At 38.2% G+C, this 26,495-nt stretch overlaps 2 protein-coding genes across 7 annotated transcripts in view; one reads left to right on the forward strand and one right to left on the reverse strand.

Moving 5' to 3' along the window:
* Nucleotides 1-54: 54 nt before the first annotated feature.
* Nucleotides 55-15,048, forward strand: CDKN3 (cyclin dependent kinase inhibitor 3). Of its 3 annotated transcripts, XM_030855016.2 has the most exons (8): nucleotides 55-162; nucleotides 2,423-2,505; nucleotides 3,792-3,847; nucleotides 4,342-4,386; nucleotides 7,007-7,229; nucleotides 11,187-11,218; nucleotides 12,904-13,007; nucleotides 14,472-15,048. In XM_030855016.2, exons 1-8 carry the CDS (start codon nucleotides 154-156, stop codon nucleotides 14,556-14,558), a joined length of 639 nt encoding a protein of 212 aa, XP_030710876.1. In that variant the 5' UTR covers nucleotides 55-153; the 3' UTR covers nucleotides 14,559-15,048. The 3 variants fall into 3 exon arrangements, with proteins under 3 accessions (XP_030710876.1, XP_060150804.1, XP_060150805.1); XM_060294821.1 differs by lacking the exon at nucleotides 14,472-15,048 and having other exon boundaries at nucleotides 12,904-13,352; XM_060294822.1 differs by lacking the exon at nucleotides 14,472-15,048 and having other exon boundaries at nucleotides 7,010-7,229; nucleotides 12,904-13,352.
* Nucleotides 9,151-26,495, reverse strand: part of CNIH1 (cornichon family member 1) — a 25,844-nt gene continuing 8,499 nt past the window's right edge. For 2 of the 4 annotated variants that reach the window (XM_060294823.1, XM_060294824.2), the window contains 3 exons: nucleotides 25,315-25,427; nucleotides 24,091-24,234; nucleotides 9,151-9,388 (listed from right to left, as the gene is read on the reverse strand). In XM_060294823.1, the coding sequence (XP_060150806.1) occupies nucleotides 9,193-9,388; nucleotides 24,091-24,234; nucleotides 25,315-25,427 (453 nt within the window). In that variant the 3' untranslated portion in view covers nucleotides 9,151-9,192. Of the gene's footprint in view, nucleotides 9,389-15,622; nucleotides 20,593-24,090; nucleotides 24,235-25,314; nucleotides 25,428-26,495 lie in introns of those variants that run through there. The other 2 variants (XM_060294825.1, XM_030855018.2) reach the window with 1 other exon arrangement.

The following is a 26,495-nucleotide window of genomic DNA, read 5'->3' on the forward strand; positions in this document are numbered from 1 at the left end:
GTGTCCGATTGGTTCCAAGAAGAAGCCTCGCCCCACCTCACAGAAGGATGAACCAGTGAGCTGAGCTGAGGGGCAGAGGGCGCGGGGCGGAGGTTGAAACGCTGGTGCTGCCCGAGGTAGGAGGAGGCCGGTCTGGTTGTCTGGCGGCCAGCTATGAAGCCGGTGAGTGGGGACGGGGATTGGAGGAACCGAGCCGCAGGGATGGGAGCGGCCCCGATGCGACTTATTGAGCCCGGGGACAGCCCCAGCCTGGTCGCAACACGACTCGCGCAGTAACCGTCCAGGGAAGGGGAGGTGGCGCTCCCGGAACCTGCAAGAAGGATGGCAGCGAAGGAATAGGGTCGGAGGCGGGCGAGGGGAAGACAGACATTCGCTGTGCGCCTCTTGTGGGCTGTGAGCTGTCGCATGCAGGGTCTCCTAAGCCTCACGACAGCCCTGCCAGAGAGGGCTGAGCCCCCTTTTACGAAGGAACTGAGGCATAGAGAGCTTAAGTGTCTCCGTGCGTCATTCAGCCTGATACCCCAGCCCCAAAGCATATCCTGGGATGCCCTGGGCCCCCTGGGGAGCAGTCCTCTCCGCGGACGGGGAAAACTTCCTGGAAGATGATTAACACCCCTCCAGCTTGTGGGTGTGCCACCACGGCCACCATTCCACGGGGCCACCTGGCACTGCGTCCCTTTCCCTGGAGTTAAGAATCTTTGGGCTTGGGGAAGCGGAAACATCCAACTCTGTTAGGATTTGTAAAGCTGGCTGGGAGAGCCTGAGTGAATGGGCCACGCAAACTGAAACTCTTGAATCATCAAAACTGCCTTAAAGAAAGAAAAAACAGGCTTAAGGATCTGAAGCCCCACCTGACTCACATCACCTACCAACAGAGCTAACAACCTGTTTAAGGGGCTCCATTTGAGTTGAGTTGATAATAATAATACGGATAGATCCAAAGCAACTCAAATCCATGGCCTAAATTGGCTCTGTAAAGTGATCTGGTAGTTACAAATAAGACCATTATAGAATAGAATATAGCTTCAGAGCTAGAAAAGACATTAGGCAGTTACACTTGCTAATCCCCATATTTCCATGTGGAGGGACATCAGCTCTCCTTCACTCCTGGCCTCTTTTCTACACTTGTCCCCAGAAGGGGAAGAGTGAGTGATCTGATCCCTGAGTTTGGGAGGAACTGAACACAAGTAGCTGTGTTCCTTCCCTTCTCTTTGCAGAGAGTACTATCTGGGGTGCTCTCTGCCACAGGGGAGCCACGGGTTGTCCATCACTGCCTGTGCCTGGGTGGATAAGTCCAATTCTGGAGTGAAGAATTGACAAGCCCACTTGACCTCAGCTTTAAAGCCACATCCTCCATCCTCCACCTGACAGTCAGTAATAAAACTGATATATTGATCTCCATTTGCCTCTCCAGTGTCTCATCCCTCAGTTGGTTCCAACTAGGAAGTAGAAGAAAGGTGTGTTTTTTATTGGTCCTATAACACATCTTCCATGTAGAAATGCTTCCCATGTGATTTTCAACTCCTTAGATCAGCACACAAAGTTCATCTCAGTCTCTCTAGTCCAGTGATTCACAAAGTTAGGGACATGTTATTCCACCTGTACTCCCACCCACCCACCAACCAAATTGCTAGGCTGTTTGGGGGTTATTTATTGAGAAATGGGGTAGAGAAAACTACTTCTTTAGCTTCCTCTTCTCTGCTCTGATGTCACATTTCCTGGATACAGTCAGCTCTCGGTGTCCGTGGATGCAGAGGACCAACTGTCCCATGTTGGTCCGTTTTATGTAATGGAGTTGAGCATCTGGGAATTTTGGAACCCGCGGTGGTGGGAGAGGTCCTGGAACCAACCAATCCCCCCCACCCCCCGCGGACACCAAGGGAATATACTGTAAAAGCCCTTTCTCTTTTTGCCTTAATTGCGTTAACTTCTCTATCTGCTTAAAAACCTCCTGCTCATCCATCAAAACCCAACTAATGGATCTCTCCTCTGTGAGGCTTTCTCCAGCTCCCTAAGCAGTCAGTCACTCCCTTGTCTGCTCTGAAGGGCATAGTGCCATTTTAGCACTTCTAACTTTTTTGAATCTATTTACACATTGTCTCTCCAATTATACTGAAGGCAGGCTGTTTATTTTATGGATCTTTGCATCTCCAGAGCTTGGCAAATGAAGGTGTCCAAGAAATGTTTGTGAATGAATGAATGAATAAATCTCACTTTATAGTTTTGGAAAACTGAGATCCAGTAGAAACTGACATCGCTTGTCCAAGTTTATACAGTAAGTGGCAGAGCCAGGACCAGAAGACAGGTTTCTTGGTTCCCAATCCAACACTCTTTCCACTACATGGGGCTGTAATTATTAATAGGACAGTAAACAGCAATAGCATTCTTTAAAGTTATTTAACATTTCTGATTTCTTTTGAAGCCTAGTTCAGTGCAAACAAGTGAGTTTGACTCATCAGACGAAGAGCCTATTGAAGACGAACAGACTCCAATTCAGATATCATGGTATGTTAACCTTTCTGATCAATGATGAGCTAAAATATTTGATGTGTACATAATAATCTTTGTAGAATTTAGTCTGCATATTGAAAATGATTCTCTTCTGCTGATTATATAATTCTTATCTTTCTTATCTATGGTAGAATAAAGCTTTTTCGGGGGGGGGTAAGGGGAGTGGTGGGAGTTCCTTCCTTATACATTGAGAAAACCATAGTAGAAACAAGGAGTTAAGATTTGAATGAGCTCCCATTTAGTACCAAAACCTTCTTATTCTTTTATGACAAAAGAATAGTGTACCAAACACAGGATGAGATATCCTATGTTATCATTTATTCCAGTCCTAGAACTACTTGCCACAATAATGCATCTATCAGCAGACCCTGTTTCAGATAAAAGCCACAGCACCATAGATACAATAACAAAAACAAATGTTTTTATATAAAATCAACTTCTGAATTTTGGCAGTGACTTACGGTTACAGCAGATTCTCTACAATCTCTGTAAGTGTAATAATCTCTCTCTTTAAGCACTGACCCTGCTGTAGGAAGAGAAATAAAGTGTTGTCCCTATAGTTCTTTTGTTCTGCCATCAAATAGCAATTAACTTTCATTTCCCCTTCTAAGCCACCTTCAAACTCAAAAACTCATCTGATTTTCAAAGTCAGGTGGTATTTATACAATGCCCCATATTTTCCTCTAAATTCATCTTCTGTTTTGAGCCTCTGCCCGCTTTGTCCCCAGGCACTGCAAACTGGGAATAGGATTTCTTGAAATTATTTCATTTTAACCAAAATCCATTACAACAAAGAATAGGTAGCCAGTGGTTTTTATTCTATGAAATTGTATCTGTTTAAGGAAGTCCTATAAAGAAATCTTAAAATAGTAATTTTGAATGAATGCTGAAGATGAAATCGTCAGATGGTCATTTTCCAGCTTATTTCCTAAGGTTACTAACGCAAAATATCTCAGGTAACAAACCACAGGATAACTTAAGTACACTTTATACTAGCTGTAAGCAACCTAGGCATTACTATCTTTAAGTTAGTTTAAATTAGCTTGCCACTTTTAAGACTTAAATTGCAACAAAGCAAATGATAAGTTCCTATTTTAAAACTCTTAGTCTTTCTAAGCCTTTTTGTGACCAATACATTGATAGTTAACTATGAATTTTTGTTTTCTGACTGCTGTAAAACTTTAAAACACCTTCATTTAGTGGCAGGCACACACGTTTGTATAAATGTCCATCTATAACTTTAAATTGAACTAAACTTGACAAAGTTTTATTCCTTTCAGGCTACCCCTATCACGAGTGAACTGTTCTCAATTTCTTGGTTTATGTGCTCTTCCAGGTAGGTGACACTATTGATGTATTAGAAATTATTTTTTATATAATTTCTGTACTGAGCAGTAAGAGAATTTCACAGACTATCAGCATAGGAACTCAGTTCTGGAAACGCTCTTGGTGGGCTACAGAGAAAGGAACGTAGACCCACTCTTCAACCCTTCCACATCCACATTCACAGTTCTACATTTCTGATTTACCTATCTTATAAAATGTAACACAGGGGTACAATGTGAGGCTAAGGACTACAGCCAGGTACCTGTTACAGAAAGGACACAGAATAAAGAATCCTTGGATTAAGAGTTCCTTCAGCTGGGATCTGTGAATCCCTGGAATTATATTCCTAAGAATATAAGAAATTTAAATTCCCATTCAGAATGGAATTGAAGCATATAAATGATCATGTGTAATGACTTTCTACAGTAGCTATATATGTGTTTAATATACTTGTTATTTATGACCAGAAACTGACTCTTGCACTTGCCTTGTTACTACTTACAGGTTGTAAATTTAAAGGTGTTAGAAGAAATATCCAAAAAGATACAGGTAGGTGTAATATGACAGAACCATCTTAATAGGTTCTTAAAAAATAATACTAAAAATCTTTGTCAAAAAGAACAAACTGTAGTCTCTCCTGAATTTTCCAAAAAAAATGTTTGGTATTTCATAAAGTTTCAAGTTATAGACTTATTCTAATATGTGAATAGGTATTTGTGAAGGGCAAAGAAGACTCATCATTTACTAAACATAGTGTTGCTTTTCACTGATTTTTGTAGTTCTATACATAAAAACTGCATTTGAGTTATAATGTATAAGTTGGAGGGGGAAAAGTATGTAAATAGAAAGCTGACATTGCACTGCCCAGATCTTTTTTTTTTTTTTTTTTTTTTTTTTTTTTGCGGTATGCGGGCCCCTCACTGCTGTGGCCTCTCCAGTTGCAGAGCACAGTCATCCAGACGCGCAGGCTCAGCGGCCATGGCTCACGGGCCCAGCCGCTCCGCGGCATGTGGGATCTTCCCGGACCGGGGCACGAACCCGCGTCCCCTGCGTCGGCAGGCGGACGCCCAACCACTGCGCCACCAGGGAAGCCCTGCCCAGATCTTTGAACATACTGTTCTTTGCAGACTTGACTGTGATACTGGAAATTAAGCCTGAGCTGGGAACCCAGAGGTAGTATTGAAATTGTCCATCCCACATAGAAAATTTACAGAACAAGTGTCTAGGTGGAAAAGATGGAATAGGGTCTGATCTCTACATGCCCAAGGATGCTCTTAGCCTCAAGTCTAATAATCCTACAAATATCCCGATAATCTGTCCCAATTTGGAATTTATATATTGTACGATACTAACAAATTTAGACTTCCAAAATAATTTATTCTGGTTGGCCTGGAATATCTAAAGCCTGATAGTCCTACCAATGTCCTAATAATAAACCAATACAAAAATGTATATATTGTTTGATTCTGACCACTATAGATTTTATAAACCTAAAATTCTGTCCTAGTTATCCTAGAATATCAATTTGCTAATATACTTTCTTTAATTTACCTACCAGAAAAGACTAATAGATTAGTTGACCCTTGCAGTATTTGTAAAGATTTTCTGCTCTAGAGATACCCACCATGGTAGGAAATTTCCATTTGGAGAACATTCAGTTATAAGCAAAATATCATTGAAATCATTGGTTCAAGAACCAGTCTTGCACATTTTGGAAAGCCCTATTCATTTAGTCTCTTCTGTAAAAGGAGTTTCCAATTTTTTACCAAACCTTTTTTTCTTCCAATGAAATCTTAAATGGAATCCAATATACAAAACAGATGACAGTGTCTGAAGGGGGAGGCCTAGACTCTCCTGGCAGCACTTCCTGTGTCCGTCCTCAGAGTCCTTTCTGGGAAAGTTGAAATCTACTGTATAATAGAAATTATTCAATGCGTGCAAGAGGCAAATGGGAAATTTACCTACTCTCTTAAAAATGGTTACGGATGTCAACTACAAGTTAAACCCTTTTACAAGTACCAAAGCTTAATAGTATTATCTAGAGGAGCACTGTCCAACAGAAACATATTGGGAGCCACAAATAGAGGCCATATATGTACTTTTGACATTTTCTAGGGGCCACATTAAAAAAGTAAAAACGGGTAAAATTAATTTTAGTAATATACTTGATTTAACCTCATATAGGCTAAATAGTATCGTTTCAGTGGGTTTTAAGTATAAAACAAATTATTGAGATAGGAGTTTTTTGGTACTTGGTCTTTGAAATCAGATACGTATTTTACATTTACAATACATCTCAATTTGGACTAGCCATATTTCAAGTACAGGTTTAGAGTTTCATGATAAAAAGTACTTTGTACTTAAATAGCTAAATGTCCTAGGATTTAGTGGGTGGGGAGAGAAAAAGGGGAACCAGATGAGTCAGAATTATTCATTATGAACCAAATGCTCTGTAGTGAATATTGCCCTAAGGAAGTTCCAGTGAACAGAATGGCCTGCAGTACTCTCGCTTGGTTCATATCATTATACTGAAATTCGCTAAGTCACATAATTTTCATACAGCTAATGCTTTATTTCCTAGAAACCTAGTCCCTAAAATTAAATACATGATGGTGTGGTACAGTGCAAATATAGGTGAGAATACAAGAGCTCTGGCACCATGGCTATGCAGGAGATTTTATATACAGTGCTTAGGCTAAAACAAAATAACAGAGACTTGTACACAGCAAACACCATTGATTTGGTGAGAAGAAAATGGGAAAAAATGTGCTATCATTCCTTCTTATTTTGAAATATTAGGTGTTTTTACAATTTATTTTAAAGCAGTATTTATTGTAAAAAAAATTTTTTTTCAAAACAGCAATATAATGGATGTCTTACAATCCAGTAAAAAAACATTTTGACTTATAAAGTCAGGTTTCATTTTAATAACCTTTTGGTTCAGATGTTTCTAATTACTATTTTGTGCTTAGTGACTTGGTTTTTACCCTAGTTTGAAGACAGATCAGTATTGTTTTAGATTATCAATGAGCACTTCAAAGGTTATCACTTGTTATTTACTTAGTTTGTTTGGCTTAAGGAACATAACTCCATATTTTCCCTCCCGACTGTATTTAAATTTGTAATGTTTTGTCCATGTGTGTCCTTGTGTATCTTGGTCTATTGGCAGAAGAACTAAAGAGCTATGGTATACAAGACATATTTGTTTTCTGCACCAGAGGGGAACTGTCAAAATATAGAGTTCCAAACCTTGTGGGCCTCTACCATCAGTATGGAATTATCACTCATCATCATCCGATTCCAGATGGAGGGACTCCTGACATAGCCAGCTGCTGTGACATAATGGAGGAGCTTGAAATCTGCCTTAAAAATAACCGAAAAACCTTAATACAGTATGTTTTCCTTTTCTCCATATATTACATGAAAAATGTCCCAGTCAAAATGATTTCTCAAATTATTGCATCCGTATGCAGTTATTACCTACCTTATAGTTTGTTGCAAGGATCAAAAGGAGATAATACATGAAAAGTACTAGCACCATGCCTGGCACAGAGCAAGCACTCAGATATTTGCCATTATTACTTTTGAAGAGTAAGGACAATAGATGAGTAGATTAGGAAATGTTTAGGATAGGGTAACAGGCTTTTTTTTTTTGCTTTCTTTCCTTTTGTCTTAGACCTTTACTCATGATTTTGGGACCCTCTCCTTCCCAAAAAGGTGAGGGCATCATTCCTGTTATGTAACACCATACCTACTGGTCGGCCTTTCAGTTGTTTAGTTTCTTCCAACAGCAAGAAAGTCCATTTTTTAAAAATTAGCAAAGGAATTACCCCTAAGCAATGAGCAATCCTAAAAACAGGACTTGAAAATTGTATTTGATGATATGAATTTGCTACCTGAATGAAAGAGGGACTCTCATCGTTTGTCAGTGGCTGTAAATAAGCTGCTGGTATGAAAGTTTAAAACAAAAGAAAATGGATTAAGGGGAAAAAAATGAGAAGAAAAGAAAAAAGTAGCTTGGAGAAAGGAAGAAGAAAGTGACAATCAGCAGTAGACAGTAGCATTGGAAAGACGCTAAGTGGTACCATGGAAAGGAACATTAGTTATACCAGAAGTGAGACCCACAGAGCAGAGGGGAGCCAGCCACAAGGAGAAAACTATAGACTTATTCTAATATGTGAGGAGGTATTTGTGAAGAGCAAAGAGAACTCATCGTTTACTAAACATAGGTCTTTGTGCTTATTGGGTTTTTTTTTGTTTTTTCGGTTTTGGGGATGTTTCTTTGTTTGTTTTTTTGCATCCTAATCTTAATCCTTTCTGGAGCAAGATAGAGCATTAAGTAGTGTAATACCTCAAAAGCTCTAAGGTCATTGCTTTGAGCTAGAAAGTATACAGACTATACCAAATAACTCAGTAGTCTCAGGCACCTTGGAGAAGGGCAAGCCCAGCCAGCTTCTCTCTCCTTAGACCAAGAGCCCCAGGGCTTCATGCCAGTAGCTCACGTTCTGAAAGCAAACCAACCAGTACAAGGGGACACATATCTGTTTGTGACCGAACTAAACTCTGATATAGAGAACTATCACCTGCAAAGTAGGGAAAGAAGAACTAGAAGCCATCCTACATCCTACAGTTTCCAAACTTTATAGAAACACATCATCTCTCATCTAGTACTAATTGTAGAAGCAAAATTTTAGAATAAATAGTTGCCTGTGCTACATTTTCTGATAACTCTAAGTAAAATAGCATTAGGTGGTTAGATGGAGCCAGTGAAAAATACTTTACAGGTTTTGAACCCATTTTCAAACCAATTCTGAGATTTTTTTTCAAACACATCTTTGAAAGCAGCCTCTACTGAAAGATTACCAGAGATCAAACTAGCTCAGTGTAGAAAAGCTTAACAAAATCTACTCTAGCAAGTTCTAGCAAACCAAATGCTCTGGTGTTTGAATACAAACAGAATGGAAAGGTGGATGGGCAACCTTGCATCTGTCAAATGCTTCAGGCTCCCATAAAATAAAGCATCTGATGACTGGAAATCTTCATTGTCCTAGAGCTTTCAAAGGTGTCCCTACAGCGACTAATGTTTGTTTGGACAAAGATGATTTTCTATCCTTTCTACTATCTTTGGGTGCCCACACTGCTAAACAGCTCTAGAGTTTATCCCTCAGAAACAGGGTCTGGTACATTTTTTTCCCTGTTCTGCTGTCTGTCCTCCCTGGACATTTTTGTTCCTTTATAAAGTCAGTGAACACTGCTCGCCTATTTTGTTACATCATTTCCTGCGGCTGTTGTAACAAAGGACCACGGACCGGGTCGCTTAAAAAACAGAAGTTTATTCCCACCCAGTTCTAGTGGCTAGAAGTCCAAAATCAAGGTGTCAGCAGGGCTATCTTCAGTCAGAAACCGTGGATAGAGTCCTTCCTCACTTTTTCCTAGCTTCTGGTGGTGGCCGGCAATCCGTGGCATTCTTTGGCTCATGGCTGCATCACTCCCCTCTGCCTCTGTCATCACATGATTCTCCCTGTGCGTCTGTATTTTCATATGGTGTTTCCTATTATAAGGACACCAGTCATATTGGATTAGGACCCACCCTAATGACCTCATCTTAACTTGATTATATCTGCAAAGACCCTATTTTCAAATAAGGTCACATGCACAGTACCAGAAATTAGGTACAACATGTCTTTTGCGGGGGGCACAGTTCAACCCATAGCACCTACTGTGTATGAAACATTGTGAATATAAAACACACACTCTAGACACAGTCCCCACTCTCAAGGAACCCACAGCCAACACCACTATCATGTAAGTGTAATAATACTCAAAACAGGTGTATACGAGGCAGTACACAGGATGGCAGTGGTTTCTATGGGGGCACAAAGGCATTTCAGAAGTTGAAATTTGAGCTAGGTTTTGAAGGATGAGTAGGAATCAATCAAACGGGAGTAAAGATAAAGCTAGCAAGATATAATCTTTTTCTTTTTTCTTTTCTTTTTTTGGCTGCGTTGGGTCTTCATTGCTGTGCGTGGGGTTTCTCTAGTTTTGGTGAGCGGGGGCTACTCTTCGTTGCGGTGCGGGGCTTCTCATTGCGGTGGCTTCTATTGTTGCGGAGCACGAGCTCTAAGCGCACAGGCTTCAGTAGTTGTGGCTCGCGGGCTCTAGAGCGCAGGCTCAGTAGTTGTGCTGCACAGGCTTAGTTGCTCCGCGCCATGTGGGATCTTCCCGGGCCAGGGCTCGAACCTGCGTCCCCTGCATTGGCAGGCGGATTCTCAACCACTGCGCCACCAGGGAAGTACCAAAAGTGGTACATCTTAATCTCGCAGAAAGCCACTAAAATGCTCTACCTCTCTCTACCTTTATACAGTAGAGCCTCATCTCTGAAACAGGCCTACAGCTGGGACACTTTGTAGAAAGCAAGTTCATCAGTTATACAGGGGTCAGTACCTGTTTGGTCCTCTGTTTCACATCCTATCACAAGACATGTATCTACATATCCATCTACAAATACACCACAGTAACTGATGCTCATGATGAGTTGTCAGCACTAAATTAGGATCAGTACACCCTCTGAGAAAGTTAGGAAGTATGGAATGCACTTTTTTAGGATCTTTGAAACTGATTAAAGTGAATGGTTTTATTGCTTAAGAATCAGTCCTTGTTTTTCTAGAAAATCCAGTTATACAGAACTGTTCATTTCTTCACAATGCTACGTAATAGCAGCTAACGTTCATTTACCTCTTACTCTGTGCCAAGCTCTGTTGTGAGCTTTACAAATGTTCTCTCTTTCAGCCCTCACTGTGACATAGGTACTGTTGCCGGCCCCATCTTATAGGTGAAAAGGCTGAGGCCCAGAGAGGTTAAATAACTTAGGTTCACACATCTAATAAGTGACAGATTCAGGATTCAACCCCAGGCGGTGGGGCTCCAGAGCCCAGGCTTTAAACCTCTAGGATACACTGCCTCTTTACTCTTTCTAGATGAATGAAGAATTATCATACGGACCTGTCCCATAACCACTAAGGTTTTGTTTAGAGAAAAATTAAGTGGCAGTTGGTAAAAGTAGTCTGATTTCTATCAGTTTAGTAACACGTTCCACTCCTCAGATGTTTAAAGAGGTCAATAAAAAGGCCCTGCCTTCTTTGTCCCTTATAGGTGTACGGAATACCTCCCAACAAATAAGCACACTTTGCTCTTGATTGATTTATTCAAAAATATTTATTAATCTCTGGGTACAAGGCACTGTGCTAGGCATTAGAGTAGAAATAGAAGGCAGAAAGAGCAAGTCTCCGGTTGTAATTGTTGGGATGGAATGAAAATGTACAAACTTCAAAACTGTACTTCCCTTTCAGCTGTTATGGAGGACTTGGGAGATCCTGTCTTGGTAAGAAATATATTTCTATTATTCAGTTGTTGTTTTTTTACCTCGAAGTATGAAAACTCGTGTTTCTGGGCCATATGCTCACTTTGTATGAAAATGAGACGAAACACAATATATATCTGCTAAGACCCAAAGGATTATTTAAAGCCCTAAATTTGGTGTTCCCGAGAAAGCCTGGGTGGGAGTCAGAGGTATTTTCAGCATTGTTTTGGAGGATTCTATAAAACATAATTTACAGGTCTTAGCACCTGCATTCTTGTGTTTTGTTTTGTTTTCTAATGTTCTCCCTTTGCAGGTGTTAAGATATTGACAGTAACTTCTAAATAATATCCATGGGTAATATAAGCATAAAAACAAGGTTATATATAAACTTTTAAAAAATGTATTGGGGGGGGGAAACAGCTAATGAAATACCACAGTGGGAGTAACAGTTATTCCTTTTACTGTTGGACAATATCAAAATTACAAAGTTTTGTGTTTCAAAGACATTATCAAAATGAAAAGACAACCCACAGAATGGGAAAAAAAATATTTGCAAAACCATATATCTGATAAAGGACTTACCCAGACTATATAAAGAACTCTTACAACTCAACAGTAAAAAGACAATTAAAAAATCTAAAAATGGGCAAAGGATATGAATAGACATTTCTCCAAACAAAATATACAAATGACCAATAAGCGCATGGAAAAATGCTCAACATCTAAGTCCTCAGAGAAATGCAAATCAAAACCACAGTGAGATACCACCTAACACCCATTAGGATGGCTGTTATCCAAAAAATGGAGAACAAGCTTTGGAGAGGATGTAGAGAAACTGGAACCTAAATACACTGCTGGTGGGAGTGAAAAAGGTGCAGCTGCTTTGGAAAACAGCCAGGCAGTGCTTCCTCAAACAGTTACACACAGAGTGACCATACGACCCAGCAATTTCACTCCTAGGCATATACCCCAAAGAAATGAAAACAGGTCCAGACAAAACCTGTGCACTAACACTCATAGCCACATTATTCATAATAGCCAAAAAATGGAAACAACCTAAATGTCCATCAGCTGACAAATGGATAAACAAAATGTATAGCCATACAATGGAATATTACTCACCCATAAAAAGGAATGAAGTACTGATATGTGCCACAATATGTACGAATCTTGAACACATTATGCTAAGTGAAAGAAGCTAGTCGCGAAAGACCACGTATGATTCCATATACATGAAATGTCTAGAACAGGCAAATCCATAAAGACAAAGTAAATTAGTGGTTGCTTAGGGGAGGGGTGATGGGTGATAGAGGGATGATAACAAAAGTATACAGGGTTTCTTTCTGAGGTGATGAAAATGTTCTAAAACTGACTGTGGTGGCGGCTGCATTTAACTGCGAATACACTAAAATCCACTAAATTGTGCACTTTAAATGAATGAATTGTATGGGATGTGAATTATAATCACTCAATAAAGCTGTTTAAAAAGAATGAAGCCAGTGTTAAATTTTAATCCAACCACAGTCATTTAAAATCATAATTTGTCAAAAACACATACTAGAAGTCCTCAGTCTTTTAATTCATTTCCCAAACTCAGTCTTCTGCACAAACAGAAGTCTGAAGTATAAGCATATCATTAATTTATAATATACTATAAGAATATATATTACACGTAGTACACAATTTTTGTCTCGTGTTCTATTTAGTAGCCGCTTGTCTCCTCCTATACCTGTCTGACACAATATCACCGCAGCAAGCCATCGACAGCCTGAGGGACCTGAGAGGCTCTGGAGCAATACAGACCATAAAGGTAAGGAGGGTGACCGTTCTCGTGAGGCTGTGGTCAGGGGCAGACCATCACAGTGTAACACCTCACCAAAAGGGTAATGAAAATCCAAAGCACTTTATTATTCATGTATCACCTGTTTATATTTTGACTTTTTAAAAATTTACATTTAAATATAACCTGGATGTCTGAAAAAGTTCAGTTTTTCAAACAAAATAATGAAAAATTTGAACTTTCCAGTTTACTCTTTCAAGATCCACTACTGTTCAGTTTTTGCCCATTCTGTTCTGGGAATGGATCCTCTCACCTGGAAAAATGAGGCAGTTACTATAAACTTGGTAGTTTCCTGGGTATATTTTTGACCAAAAAGATCTCATGAAGATCCTATTACTGTATCACCAAAACAATTAACAAAGATAGACGAATGACTATAATAGAAAAAAAAAGTAAAACCATGCTAATTACCCTTTGCTGTGGATAACCTAAGTGACATCTTTCACATTAACTTTCTATTTAACACCAAAACACTGCAGTGGCAAAGCCCCAAGGATATTATTGATTTGTAGATCTGTAAAGCTAACTTGCCTTCCTTTCCCAATTACCCAGTCTCAACTTTAGGACCAAGTCTGAGGAGCACGTTCTGAAAACAGAGAAGCAGCTCCCTTTATTATCTTTATTATCAACATGTTCCCAAGTGTCTCTTTGACACGAAACAAAATACATGGTCAAACATATGTATATGCATGTTTTACATCTTTAATCGTAGAGAGAATTAAGCCCATATTAATTATCACCTCAGCATTCTGGGGCAAACGTGCTTTTTCCATCTCTGTGCTGATGTAAGTTAGCAGTATGCAATTTCAATTTCTGAATAGTAATACAAAATGAGATTCTTGGCAGAGTGAGAATATCCTCTGGGCAGCTATTAAAACTCCAAATGAATTATTTAAAGATTTTATTTTGCTTATCTGTTAAGATCAGTGATTTTATTTTAATTTAATATTTTAATATTATCTACTATGAAAATTGTTCCAAATGGATTTTATCATCACCAAAAGCAGAAAACTAAGGCTCTGTAAATTAAGAAATAGATTTTCTTGAATACGCTGCTGTTAACTGCTGCAGAAAGTGCCCTCTCCCCTGTACTTACTCCCCAGGGGAAAATGCGTTAGCGAAAAGCATATCTTCGTGTGTTTTTAATCTTACTTCCTCCTGCCAGTAAAGGGAGAAAGGATTTTAAAGATTTATAAAACACTGCCGTTATTTCATGCTACCTCCTAATTTTTAGAGATTTTTAAAACAAGTTTTTCACACTATATGTAGCTTTATTGAAAGATAAAACTTCCTCAAGATAGAAATACCTCCTTACACAAAAGGATGTAGAACTGTTTTTATCAAGTATTTTTTTGATTCCCGATTCCGACTAGTATGACTACTCTGGTAATCAGCTTTCTACAATGTATTTCAATATATCTTTACTTTTTTCAGCAATATAATTATCTTCATGAGTTCCGGGACAAACTAGCTGCACACCTATCATCGAGAGATTCACTATCAAGATCTGTATCTAGATAAAAGAATTTCAAATAGCATATATATATGACCATGGCAGAAATTTGAGTTCTCTAACATTCGTATTGAAATGAAACTACTATTGTTATCAAATGGAATGAAATGAATGTAGATGTATATGTGCAGATATTCTTAAAGCTTTTATTGACAAATTTCATTGTGTCTCTTTCATCTCTTATAGGAGATAGAAAAACTGGTATACAATATTCCTTTTAAAAATGCACTAGCTGCTCTGATATATTTTACCTGGAGGCAATGCTGAAAAAAGCATATGGAAAAATATATTTTTATTTTTTTACCACACTCTTACCTCATATCATCAGTAACTACTGGGTAGCGTATGACATAGTAATACATATGAAAATTGGTATGAGTAGCCATGCTAAAATTATTTAAATAACTCTTACCCTCTATTCCTCTGAAAATTTCTCCCACTGTTTTCTCTACTTCATAGACATACAGAATTGTGAGGGATCCTTTGAATCACCTCGTCACCTCCCTCCCAATACCAGATCATCCCAACAGGTGTTTATCCAGCATTTGCTGGAATCTTCCAATTGGTTCAGACAGCTGCTCTGTTTTTACAGCATTCATTTTTTCACCCTAGGAACTACACAGAATGAATTTAATCCCTCCTCCACATTTATTTTATAAAAGCACTTATCTACAGATTAAGTCTCCAGTTCTCTCACTCCTTCACTTCACTCTATGCTACTGAACATGTCTTTTTGTCTTTAAATTCCATGTTGAGCTACCAAAAGTAGTCATTTGTAGACAAGGATCATACAGTGAGTCAAAGTTAAGAGACCTCAGTGGTTTCACTGCTGCAGAGTGCCATGGCTCTCTTGGCTACTGGTAGTCACAAACGTGACCAAGAGTCAGAGGCACTTACTTCCACACAAGACAAAGCAAATTTCACTACATCAACCCTTAATTTTAAATAATCATATAACTACCCAAAGTCTTACTCTGTCATTCTTCTTGCTCTGATGGACTACTTTAATTTCATTAGAGAATAAAACAATTACTGGTGCTGTTTGGGAACTTCAGACCAGAGAGCCAGCATGTACCATAATATAAAATCAATGTTTTAATACTTTTATATACACAGTGTTTCTAGAACTTAAGGTTTTATAAGACTATGAAGGAAGGTGGGAGAATTGCATATCCCTAGGGATTTCTTACCCAAGGTAATAAATGCCAAAAGTTATAGCTAGAAAGTTATTTATTTTTTTTAAAGTACAGGCTGTAATAATAGACTGACCTTCCTCATGATTTTGGTATTATAACCAAATACAGTTTAAAAATCACAATATTCCATTAAACTTTAAACATTGAAATTGACATTACCAAATCTTATATTAGCTTTCTCCCAATATAAACATATAGCTTACTCATGAATACTTAAGAAAATGGAAGATAAGTATTGGCATGGACTAATCAAATCCTTTAATAATCAACTGAATTTTCAAAGTGCACGCATCTCAATTTCCACTGCAAGTGCTTGTTAAACGTTCCGCATTTAAAATGCTTGACTAAACTATTTTAATACTAGGTATAAGGAAAAACATCAATTATTCCATAACAAAGAAACATGGGATGTCACTACTCAAATATAATTATCCAATTAAGTTTAATAACATGTAATTCCAACATTCTTGGAAAAGCATTTTCTCTGGTTAATCTGCAGGACAGCCCTCAAAACAATGGGGGAGGGGAGACAGAGAGACCAGCTAAAATCCTGGTCATACACAAGCCAGTTAGTTGCTGAAATAGAATCAACACAAACTCAACTGTTATCCACAAACTACACAAGGAAACATTTGAGACAGTTTTTATTAAATATACAAAAGCAAAATCAAGCAAGCAAGCTCTAAGAAGGCAGGATGACATAAGGGCTGTACATGGTGTACAGGTCTTTGGGTGGTGGACAGCACCATTAAGGTTAACTTAGATTTCAAATCTAACAAACCATGAGCACAGATGGCTAACTATATTCTGTTTCCCTTAGTAGTTTTAAGATCTACCTAGTCATCAATTTATTATTTAAGACATTTTTCTTCTCCAGAATATAAGAACATGATAACCAAAGAAATTTAGGAAAGCACTGTACAATGAACGTTAACTTATTCATTCTTTTCCATGTCAAGATGTTCTCTACATCTTCCACAATGTGCATCAATGAAACTAAAGTAGGGTAAAACCTTCACTCCAATCCCCCAGATCACCTTAGGTGGTTAATACTATTTTCCAAAAACAAGCAGAACAAGCAGCAGAGTTGTTTACTCCTTTTAGACATTTAGCTTTAAAACCATTAATTTTAATCAAAGTAAAATTGTTCTAAGAAAGCTATTCAACACATCCGGAAACAGAACCCCATCTTCTCTCTTAGCATCGCCCCAGAGTATTAGTTCAGAACCATCTGCTAAGCTATAACACTAGTGCCAGAGACTCATTAGCTGCTGGTCTGACCAATGACTGGTTTGAACAAAAGAGGTTAAATTATTCGACATTACTATCTTTCCCCTTTGAAAAGAGTGTTGTTTTAAAATATTTCGGCTGTCAGAACTTCTGATTTCCAATTATACTGTACAACTGATTATTGAGAGATGCACATTTTAAATAAGTAACTTAGATGAAAACTTTTAAATAGATTATTTTAATGGGCTTGATGCTGCTATGCTATAGCCATACCCGAAATGAAAGCCCCCCCTCCTCCAGGGTGTAAGAAGAAATCCACAGAAGTCATTCTTAGTACTATGGCAATAATATTCCATGAACACTGTTCATAAATATATATAATTGGAGGAAAAGAGAAGTGTTGTATCAAGGAAAATAATTTGCTAGTTTCAAAGTGTATCTATATCTCATTTCCTTTCTATGCAATTATCTGAAATATTTTCAAAATATGTTGTTGATCTGCAGAGAAGAAGAGAGCTATTAACATAAGTGGTCCTCAAGCTGGAAAATACTGAACAGGCTTTAAAAGACACATACTACAAACTGCCATGCACTCTGCTGCTTTGTGTAAGACCATTACCTAGGTATCTAAACTTGACTGGTAGGTCTCGCAATTCATGGTGTAATCCATGAGGCTTCTCAAATGCTTCAGTAATACCTGGTATGTCTCAAAAGTGGATCATCTGGTCATTTCCTATCACTACCCCCTTCCCATGAAAAGTAATTCAAACTTCAAACAAATTAGCAGTTTATGTACAGCCTGTGACCCAACTCTCCTCTATCCTGGGATAGGGAGTGGGTACTATCAGTTAAATACTGTGAAAATCATCAAACATTATTAATAAAATTCAGATTCAGGCATTCAAGTTAAGTTTCTACCCCATACCTCCTTACCACTAATAGGACATGTTGGCATGATATAGTATTGTTACCAAGCAGAATAACTGCTAAACAGACTACATTTGTTACGTAAGATTTTTAATGCAGGAGAATCTGTACCAACAGCAAGGAGTTGCTGATACAGATAAAAACCACAGTGTGTTACACTAATGGTTTCAGAGAGTTGGAACGCTCTTAAAGATAAATCACACAATAGCAAAAGTAATTGTAACAAGGGAAAAAAGAATTCCTAAATAAACAGCTGTGGCTACACAGGGTGCAGTCTGACTAAAGCTGGAAAGGATTACAAAGCCAGGCTAACTACGTTTCAGCTGGGCATGCAGGAAAAACAGAAATATGGCTAGGGCCACCCAAACCAGATTAATGGGGGGAACAAAGCAAACTCAGAGCAAGGGAAAGAACAAGTGGGACACTGTCAAATGCAAATATTATATTTCTGCTTTCTCTTGATAAGTGACTTAATTTCATAAAACACTGGAAAAGGTAAAGATGAGTAGATATTATGAGAGCATCCAGGTACCAAATCACATGCCTAGGAACTAACAATCTACCACTGAGATGGGTGAACCTCAACTGTCAGTCATCTTTGAGGAATCAGCTAAGGACTACATATCTAATTTTTGAAGCATGAGAAGGTGGCTTTCACAAATTACAACCAGTAAACCTTGCATTAATCCTGGAGAGTATTGTGGAATACATTATTAAAGGTATGTTCATTTATAAAGGAAAGTGGTGTTTGCTGAGAGACAGCAAGGGCTCATGAAAATGCTTTGACAGGAATACAAAAGTAACTGCCCCAGGAAACCTATGTGAAGTACAGAAGACTTGGCCAAGTCTCTCATGATCAAAAGTTCTCGTGAACAAGAAAGAAAAATGAGTGCAAGCTGGTACAACTGGGTGGATTAGAAACTGAATTATTGCTTATACTCAGATCATGAGTCTTCAGTGCCTGGTAAGGGCTCAGTAAACAATTTACCACATGAACTGATGATCCCTCGAAGCGTGCTCCAGACTACAAAAGACAAGGTCTTTAAAGCGTCTCTCATTATGAAATGGTTGGACTCTCCTCACTCTTCTGGTTCTACATCCTCTTCTTCAACATACTCACCCTCATTACCCAATCTCAAAACAGTAACAGCCACTCTCCCAAAGGTGGAGAGGCATTTTTTTCACTAGTAGAGAATAAAACAGTACAGCATCTAATTCAAGGGGTACTTAGAGTAAGACTTCCACAAACACATCCATAAACTCCCTTGATCATTAATGTGGAATTTCTGCCTATGGTTTTCTTTCTTTGATCCTTGAAGAAACTTTGAACCACTTAAGACTATTTTCAATTGCCTTAACTTCCTCATCCCAAATAAAGCACAAGAATGCTTACGGAAACATGCAAGCCATAATTATTTTACCTGCCTTACAAGCAGCAGCAAAAAAACCAAACTTATAAGTCATTTTACCTTAAAATATGCTGTTTCAAAAAGGAAAAAAATATTTTAAACATTTTAAGTTTCACAATAATTGTTTTTAATTGGTAAGAAAAATGATGATGCTGTGCCATCAGTGTTTATGAATCTTGTCAAGTGACAAAAGAAGGTAATGTGCTTAACCATTTAAAAATCTTCCTTTTTAGATCCAAGCATGGTATTAAAAAAACAATGTAATACTCTACTATCTTTTTAAAAAATTGACAGTGATATGTCTTTATTTGGAATAAGCAAGTTTAAGAATAGCTATTTGTAATCTTTAAAACAATGCACTGAAAATAAGTCTTAATTTCAGAGTTTTATTGTATTGCACTAAAGGAACAGCAGGACGGTTATACAATGTTCTCTCTCATTCAGTTTTGAAAATCTAAAGTACTTGCAAACTCTTAAGAATATCTTTACCACCAGATTAGAGCACTAAGTATAATAACCAATTTCTTAATAAGTAATTTCTCACAAATTAAAACACATTTAAAATAGCTTTAAATGCATTCTTCACAAGTAAGTCAGCATATATTTTTGTATCATGTTCACTTATGCTTAAGAATTAAAGCAAGTATATTACTCTGGTGGAAATATGGGAAATCTCTCATTCATGCAATATACAGGGATAATATTTCAAGTCAAAGGGAAAAAAATCCCACTCATTTTTTTAATGCATCCATATATAATCACCTACATGATAGATGAGGAAACCCATGAAGTTTCCACAGGTCAGATATATATTTTCAATTCATCAGAAGCACCTGATATCTACAGCTAATTTATAATTAAATGGCATTTCAATAAAACCAAAATGAGCCCTACAACTTCTATAAACAAAAGCTTCCAATGGACTAAGGATAGTCAATAATTAATGCAGTCATTCAAGGGATTATGGCTGTTCCTTAAGGAGTGCAAGTTCAAACCTGTCAACACCAGAGGTATCATTTTATATTAATTTATACGTAATTCCATTTAAATTCTTTATCCGAGTATAACATATGAAAACAGTCTTTCCACAAGCAAAAAATGTGGAAACATTTAAAAAATAAGGAGTCATTTTTTAAAGTAACTGATCAGATTCCATAGGCTACTCTTGGAAACAGGATCTTGCTGGATAGAATCCCTTCGTTTGGTGGCTTTTTGCATGCACTTAACTGGACCAGTTCTTCTGAGTGTTGTTCTAAGAGCTCACCAAAACATAGATCATGCTGAAAAGAAGAAAAAGCCTATTATTAACTCAAACATTCCTAATTATAAAAACTAAGAGCACCAAAAAGTTGAGTCTGCTTTATATAGCAAACTAGTTTGTGATATCACACCATCACAGAAAATGGAAAGACCGATGAATGACAAGTTCACAGTATGATTTTAATCTGCATTTATGGACTTTTGCCTAAGGTAGGATTGGCTCAGTGCATGTGCTGTAGTTGTCCCCTATTTCCTTTCCAATTTTAGCAAGTAGAACAGCACAGCTGAAAGCTTAATAGGGATCAGAGCTTAGAGAAGCAATCCAAACAGCACACTGCTCCACAGCTATGTCTAAGAATAGGAGTGAGCATCTCCAAGGGCTCACTTCATGCCAGGCCTTCTGTTAAGTCCTAGGAGGTAGGGTAGGTACCATTATCCCCATTTTACAGACAGGAATGATCAATCAAGGAACTTTCCCATTAGAGAAAGGCTCTATAGGCAATAGCAGCAAGGTTAAAAAGGAAAAGGGGACGAACAAGCAAAATAAAAAGCAATAACCATTTGATCCTACATGAAGGGCAAGGTGGGAGAGGCATGGTTCAAAAGCATGTGTGTCTAAACGGAAATACAAAGCAAGGAGGTGAGCAAACTTGATAGACTATTTATTTTTTGTTATCATTATTTAATTAATAGACTTTTTAAAAGAGCAGTGTTAGGTTTACAGAAAAATTGAGCTGCAAGTAAAGAGACCTCTCATGGACCTCTCGATCCCAGCACACAGACATACATACAGACACACAATTTCCCTTATTACTGGCATCTTACATTAGTGTGGTATGCTTGTTACAACTGAACCAATATTGATACATCATTATTAACTAGAGTCCAGTGTTTACATTAAGGTTCACTGGCTGTTGTATTCTACAGGTTTTGACAAACGTATATTTGCTTGGCAAACGTACCCACCCTTACAGTATCATACAGAATAGTTTCACTGCCCTAAAAATTATCTGTGCTCTGTCTATTCATCCCTCTCTCCCTGCTAACCCCTGGTGACCACTGATATTTTTACTGTCTCCATAGTGTTGCCTTTTCCAGAATATCATATATTTGGAATCAGACAATCTGTAGCCTTTTCAGACTGGCTTCTTTCACTTAGCAACATGCATTTAAGTTTCTTCCATGTATTTTCATGACTTGATAGATCATTTCTTTTAATCTCTGAATAATATTCCATTGTCTGGATGGACCACAGATTAAATATGATGTTTATCCATTACTATTGCTTTTTTTTTTCTGGCCCCGTTGCCTGGCATGTGGGATCTTAGTTCCCCGACCAGGGATCAAACCTGTGCTCCCTGCAGTGGAAGCGCAGGCTTAACCACTGGACTGCCAGGGAAGTCCCTACTATTGCTTTTTAAAGACAGACAATGGGCTTCATCGTAAGGGCTGGGCTCACAGAGGTTCACAGACAGCCTGGGAGGGGGCCCAATGGGTCAATGGTCTTGGTGCTCGGCCTGAGGACAGATGATGGAGACAGAGTGGACTTGTGGGCTCTCGCAATCTGGGTGATTGTTTCCATTCTCCTCCTGCCGACAGCTGGCTGTCCCTGGCTCTTCTCAGAAAGGCCTTTCGGGTGGGGGTGATACCCTACTCCATCGATAGGCCTGGGACTTAGTTTGCTGCTCTTATGGGGGCTCGTGGCTGATATGACCCCCAGACTGGGTGTCTGCCCTTCTCTTTCTCCTCAATCAAGGCACTGTGTTGGCTGGGCCTCCCGCCTGGATTCGTGTGTGTATGCATGTGTGTTGATAGACAATTTAAAACAAATGAATGATGTAGTGCCACCATCTCCTGGTGAACATGTTCCCACAACTCTACATCTCCAATTTTATCATTTATTCAAGCATTCATTTATTTTCCTTCTTTCAACAAATATGTTTTAAGTGCCTACTATATGCCAGCACTGTTCCAGACACTTATTATAGAAACTAAAAACTGAAAATTAACAGAAATTAAAAGGACACATGGAATTTCACTTTTCAGAACTTTTTCACTATCTTTGTTTCAGGTATGAACGTCTCTAGGTGTACTAACGGACACGCATTTTCACAAATATAACATCTAAAATCATAAAAATACATTTTCCATAAATTTAAGTCTAGCACTTCACCCTTTTCCATAATGGAAACTAGTATGATGTAAACAAGAAATAAGCAAGTTTTCAAGTAACAAAAAGGAGAGGGAAGAGAAACTTAATTACTGCCAAAATTTCATCTAATAAAACTAATTTTATTCATATTTTGACAATCAGGTAGAAATTCCTCTCCAGTTGAATATTTATCAATAAAAAATGGGAAAAATGTATTTATAAAGCTTAAAGAAAAATTATAACTCCACACTCGCCCGTGTCCATTTCCAGTTTTAATAAGCAGCCGTTTTCCTCCACCTACAGTACACCTAGAACAGTGCCTCTCAACCAGGGCGGATTTTGCCCCACAGAGGGCATCTGGCAAACATCTAGAGACATTTCTGGTTATTATGACTGGGGCGGGGGAAGCTACTGGCATCTAGTGGGCAGAGGCCAGGGATGCTGCTAAACATCCTACAATGCACAGGACAGCTCCTCACAACAAAGATTTATCCTGCCCAAAATATCACAGTGCCAAGGTCAAGAAACCCTGACCTAGAGGAATGATGATATGAGTCCATCACTGTATAAAGGGAGGAAAATCAATAACTGTAGCATCGGGACTTCCCTGGTGGTCCAGTGGTTAAGAATCTGCCTTCCAATGCAGGGGATGCGGGTTCAATCCCTGGTGGGGGAACTAAGATCCCATATGCCTTGGGGCAACTAAGCCCGCGTGCGCCACAACTACTAAGCATGCGTGCCTCAAATAGAGAGACCGCTTGCCACAAACTACAGAGCCCTTGCACTTTGGAGCCCACGCACCACAGCTAGAGAGAAGCCCACGTGCCATAACGAAGATCCTGTGTGCCACAACTAAGACCTGATGCAGCCAAAAAATAAATAAATAATTAAAAAAATAAATAACTGCAGCATCCTATATGATAGAACTTTTCTTTCCTCCATCCCATTCGGATCATGCAAACCAGAAAATAAAATACAGTTTATGAAGAATGATAAAGAAAAAATTAAACATAATCTTGAGACAGACACTGAAGCCAAGCAGAACCTTTTTTCAAATGCACACAGCCATATCCTCTTGCTCTGCCATGGAGAATGAGGACTGTCCTTCACTGACTGTCTGAGACTTTGGAAGCAGCATCCCTGACCCAACTCTCTGCCTCTGACTGCACATCAGTTGGCTGCCTTGACAAGTACCAGTTTATTCAATGTGTGTGAATTTGCTGGTGTGCACTGTGCCGTTTTCAGTACCACCGTTCAAGACATGAGTTATTCTTCAAGTGGATTTTAAGGTGTTCAGACCATAATGCCTGCAAATGTTTCCGGCAGCAAAGTGAAATCATATTTTCGTTTTGTTTTTTAAACTTACCCATATAGGTAGTAAAAAAATGCTAGAAGATAAAAAGCTAATTTGCACCATCCTTCTTTCTGACAATATGCTAGAATATCTGCATTCATGATGGTTGTAGGGTCATAGAGTCCTGGTCCACTCATCACTGGTCTACTCATATACCTGTAATAAACACAGTTGATTAGCCACTCAGAATGGAAGCTAACCTTCAGGATGGAAAGGAGCATTCTTCTTCTCAAATAATATTTGTTACAATGAGAGGTGGTCCACATTGGGAAGCATACTTTTAGTTCTAGGTGGAGTTCTTTCCTTTTATCATCTTAATTTTAAAACTGGAGCCCCTACAGAGAACAAGGTGGTTAAACAAGTCATATCTGGTCTCCTCTACACTTCCAGAAATCCAAGATTAAGAATAACTGTAAAAAGGAAATACAATTTTTTCTTTCAACTTGTTATTTTAACATAAAGAACACTTCACCAAGATATTCCAAATGTTCACATTTACCACACAGCTTTGTCCTTCTCTTTTCTGTTCTCTCTCTAAATACACGTACATTTTTTTCTGAGCCATTTCAGAGCCAGTTACAGATGTGAAACCACTTTACTCCTAAATACTTCTTCCATATGTATTTCCTAAAATCAAGGGCAATGAGATTTTGACATGCCTATCTAAAACAAAACACTCTAATGCTATATAGATCAGATATAACATTTAGAAGTTATGAAATATGAATCTTTTATAAATAACCAAATTTAAAGTCATAAAGTAAACATGGAGAAAGAAGTTAGACACACACTGTACAATCTGATTTATATGAAGTTCAAAGATGGACAAAACTAATCTAAGCTGCAAGAGATCACTGGTTCTCCTATGAAAGTACAGGGCTAACTGATTGGAATGGGACACAAGGGACTCTTCTGGGGGCTGGAAGTGCTGTATATCTTGATCTGGGTGGTAGTTTCACAAGTGTATCCATATGTAAAAATCCACTGAGCTGTACACTTTAGACGTGCACACATTATCGTATGTAAGTTATACCTCACTTTTAAAAAAAACCCTTTAAAGAATAATAACATAAGCTCCATAAGAGGTATTAACACAGTTATTTGTGCATCCATGTGGTTTTAAAAATAAATGCTAACTTATTTCGTTTAGGTGACTAGCATGTAAGATAACCATATCAACCATAGTATAATTAAAATTTAATTAGGAAAAGTATTAGAAGTGTATCTAAATATTACCTCCAAATATGATATGCCAAGAGGGGCATATTGAGACCCAGTGTAAGCCACTCTGCTGCACAAAGAAACATGACACAGAAGAAAGCATGGATGAGGTACTCTGGAAGGACAAGCTGGAAGAAAAACACAAGCCAGTTATCAAAATGCCTTGGCATTAAGTCAACTGCTAATTTGGAAAGCAGGTGGCAACTAAGTTTCAATAATGAAAAATCACTGTTTTCCTAGAATCAGAAATGAAAGATGCTACTGAGTTTTATTTCCATATTAAGCTTTTGAACAAAAGCAGGATTATATGCCAACTGACCAGAGGATATAGCTTGCACTAAAAGAATAAGATATAACTTAAAATTTAAAACCCAAACTTTTAGAGCCACAGGTTAAATTATACAAAGTTACCACCCAGATTGTTCAAACACAGTTATTTGCTAATCACTCAGAATATTTTTTCTTTCCACCATTCAAGAATGATGAAAATACAAAAATGAAATATCTGATCACATGCAACATGATATAAAAAAATCCACAAAAACAAAACTCCCCTTTAGAAGTTTACACATTAGTGTTTTTAAGCCTTTAAACAGAAACCAGGGATGTTACATATACAATATTTAGCAAACCACATCACATTACCACAAAAGTAATTTTTCAATGGAAAGCCAACAGCCAATAATCTCAGCACAGTCGGGGGGAAAGAACATTAATACGCACAGATGCAAACGATGTGCTTTCTGCAATGTAGGAGGGAAAAGACTAAGATCTGAACCATGAAATTGGAATTCTCCCGGTTCCTGAGCTCCCATTCCTACAAGGCCTTCCTATTTCTTTCAGCCTGCTTTCTCCAATGAAGGGCTACAAACACAGCAGACCAGTAGGAGCTCAGAACTCAAAATGCATCTTTTGATAGCAGGTAGTATTAAGTGAGGAAAAATTAGTTCAAGCAAAATGCTTTTTATAAAATGACCAAGAGTTCATGCTTTACTTTAAATTATCTTTCTCATCCTACAGATTTCAGCCTAATGACTCTGTTAAACATAAATACCAAAACCTTTCATTTCAAGTTTCAGCCAAAGAGCTTCCTACAAGTCACAGCTGCAAAGCCAGTTTCTCAAATGTGCTGCACTGTCCCATCAGATCTTTCCTGAGGGGAAACTATAGCTGTAGAAATAATATATTACTTATTC

Source organism: Globicephala melas, chromosome 2, assembly GCF_963455315.2.
Source record: "Globicephala melas chromosome 2, mGloMel1.2, whole genome shotgun sequence".
NCBI lineage: Eukaryota > Metazoa > Chordata > Mammalia > Artiodactyla > Delphinidae > Globicephala > Globicephala melas.

Coding starts and splice junctions, on each gene's coding strand:
- CDKN3 (XM_060294821.1), top strand. Junction 2,506..3,791: donor ACTCCAATTCAGATATCATG/GTATGTTAACCT, acceptor TATTCCTTTCAG/GCTACCCCTATCACGAGTGA. Junction 11,219..12,903: donor ACTTGGGAGATCCTGTCTTG/GTAAGAAATATA, acceptor TGTTCTATTTAG/TAGCCGCTTGTCTCCTCCTA.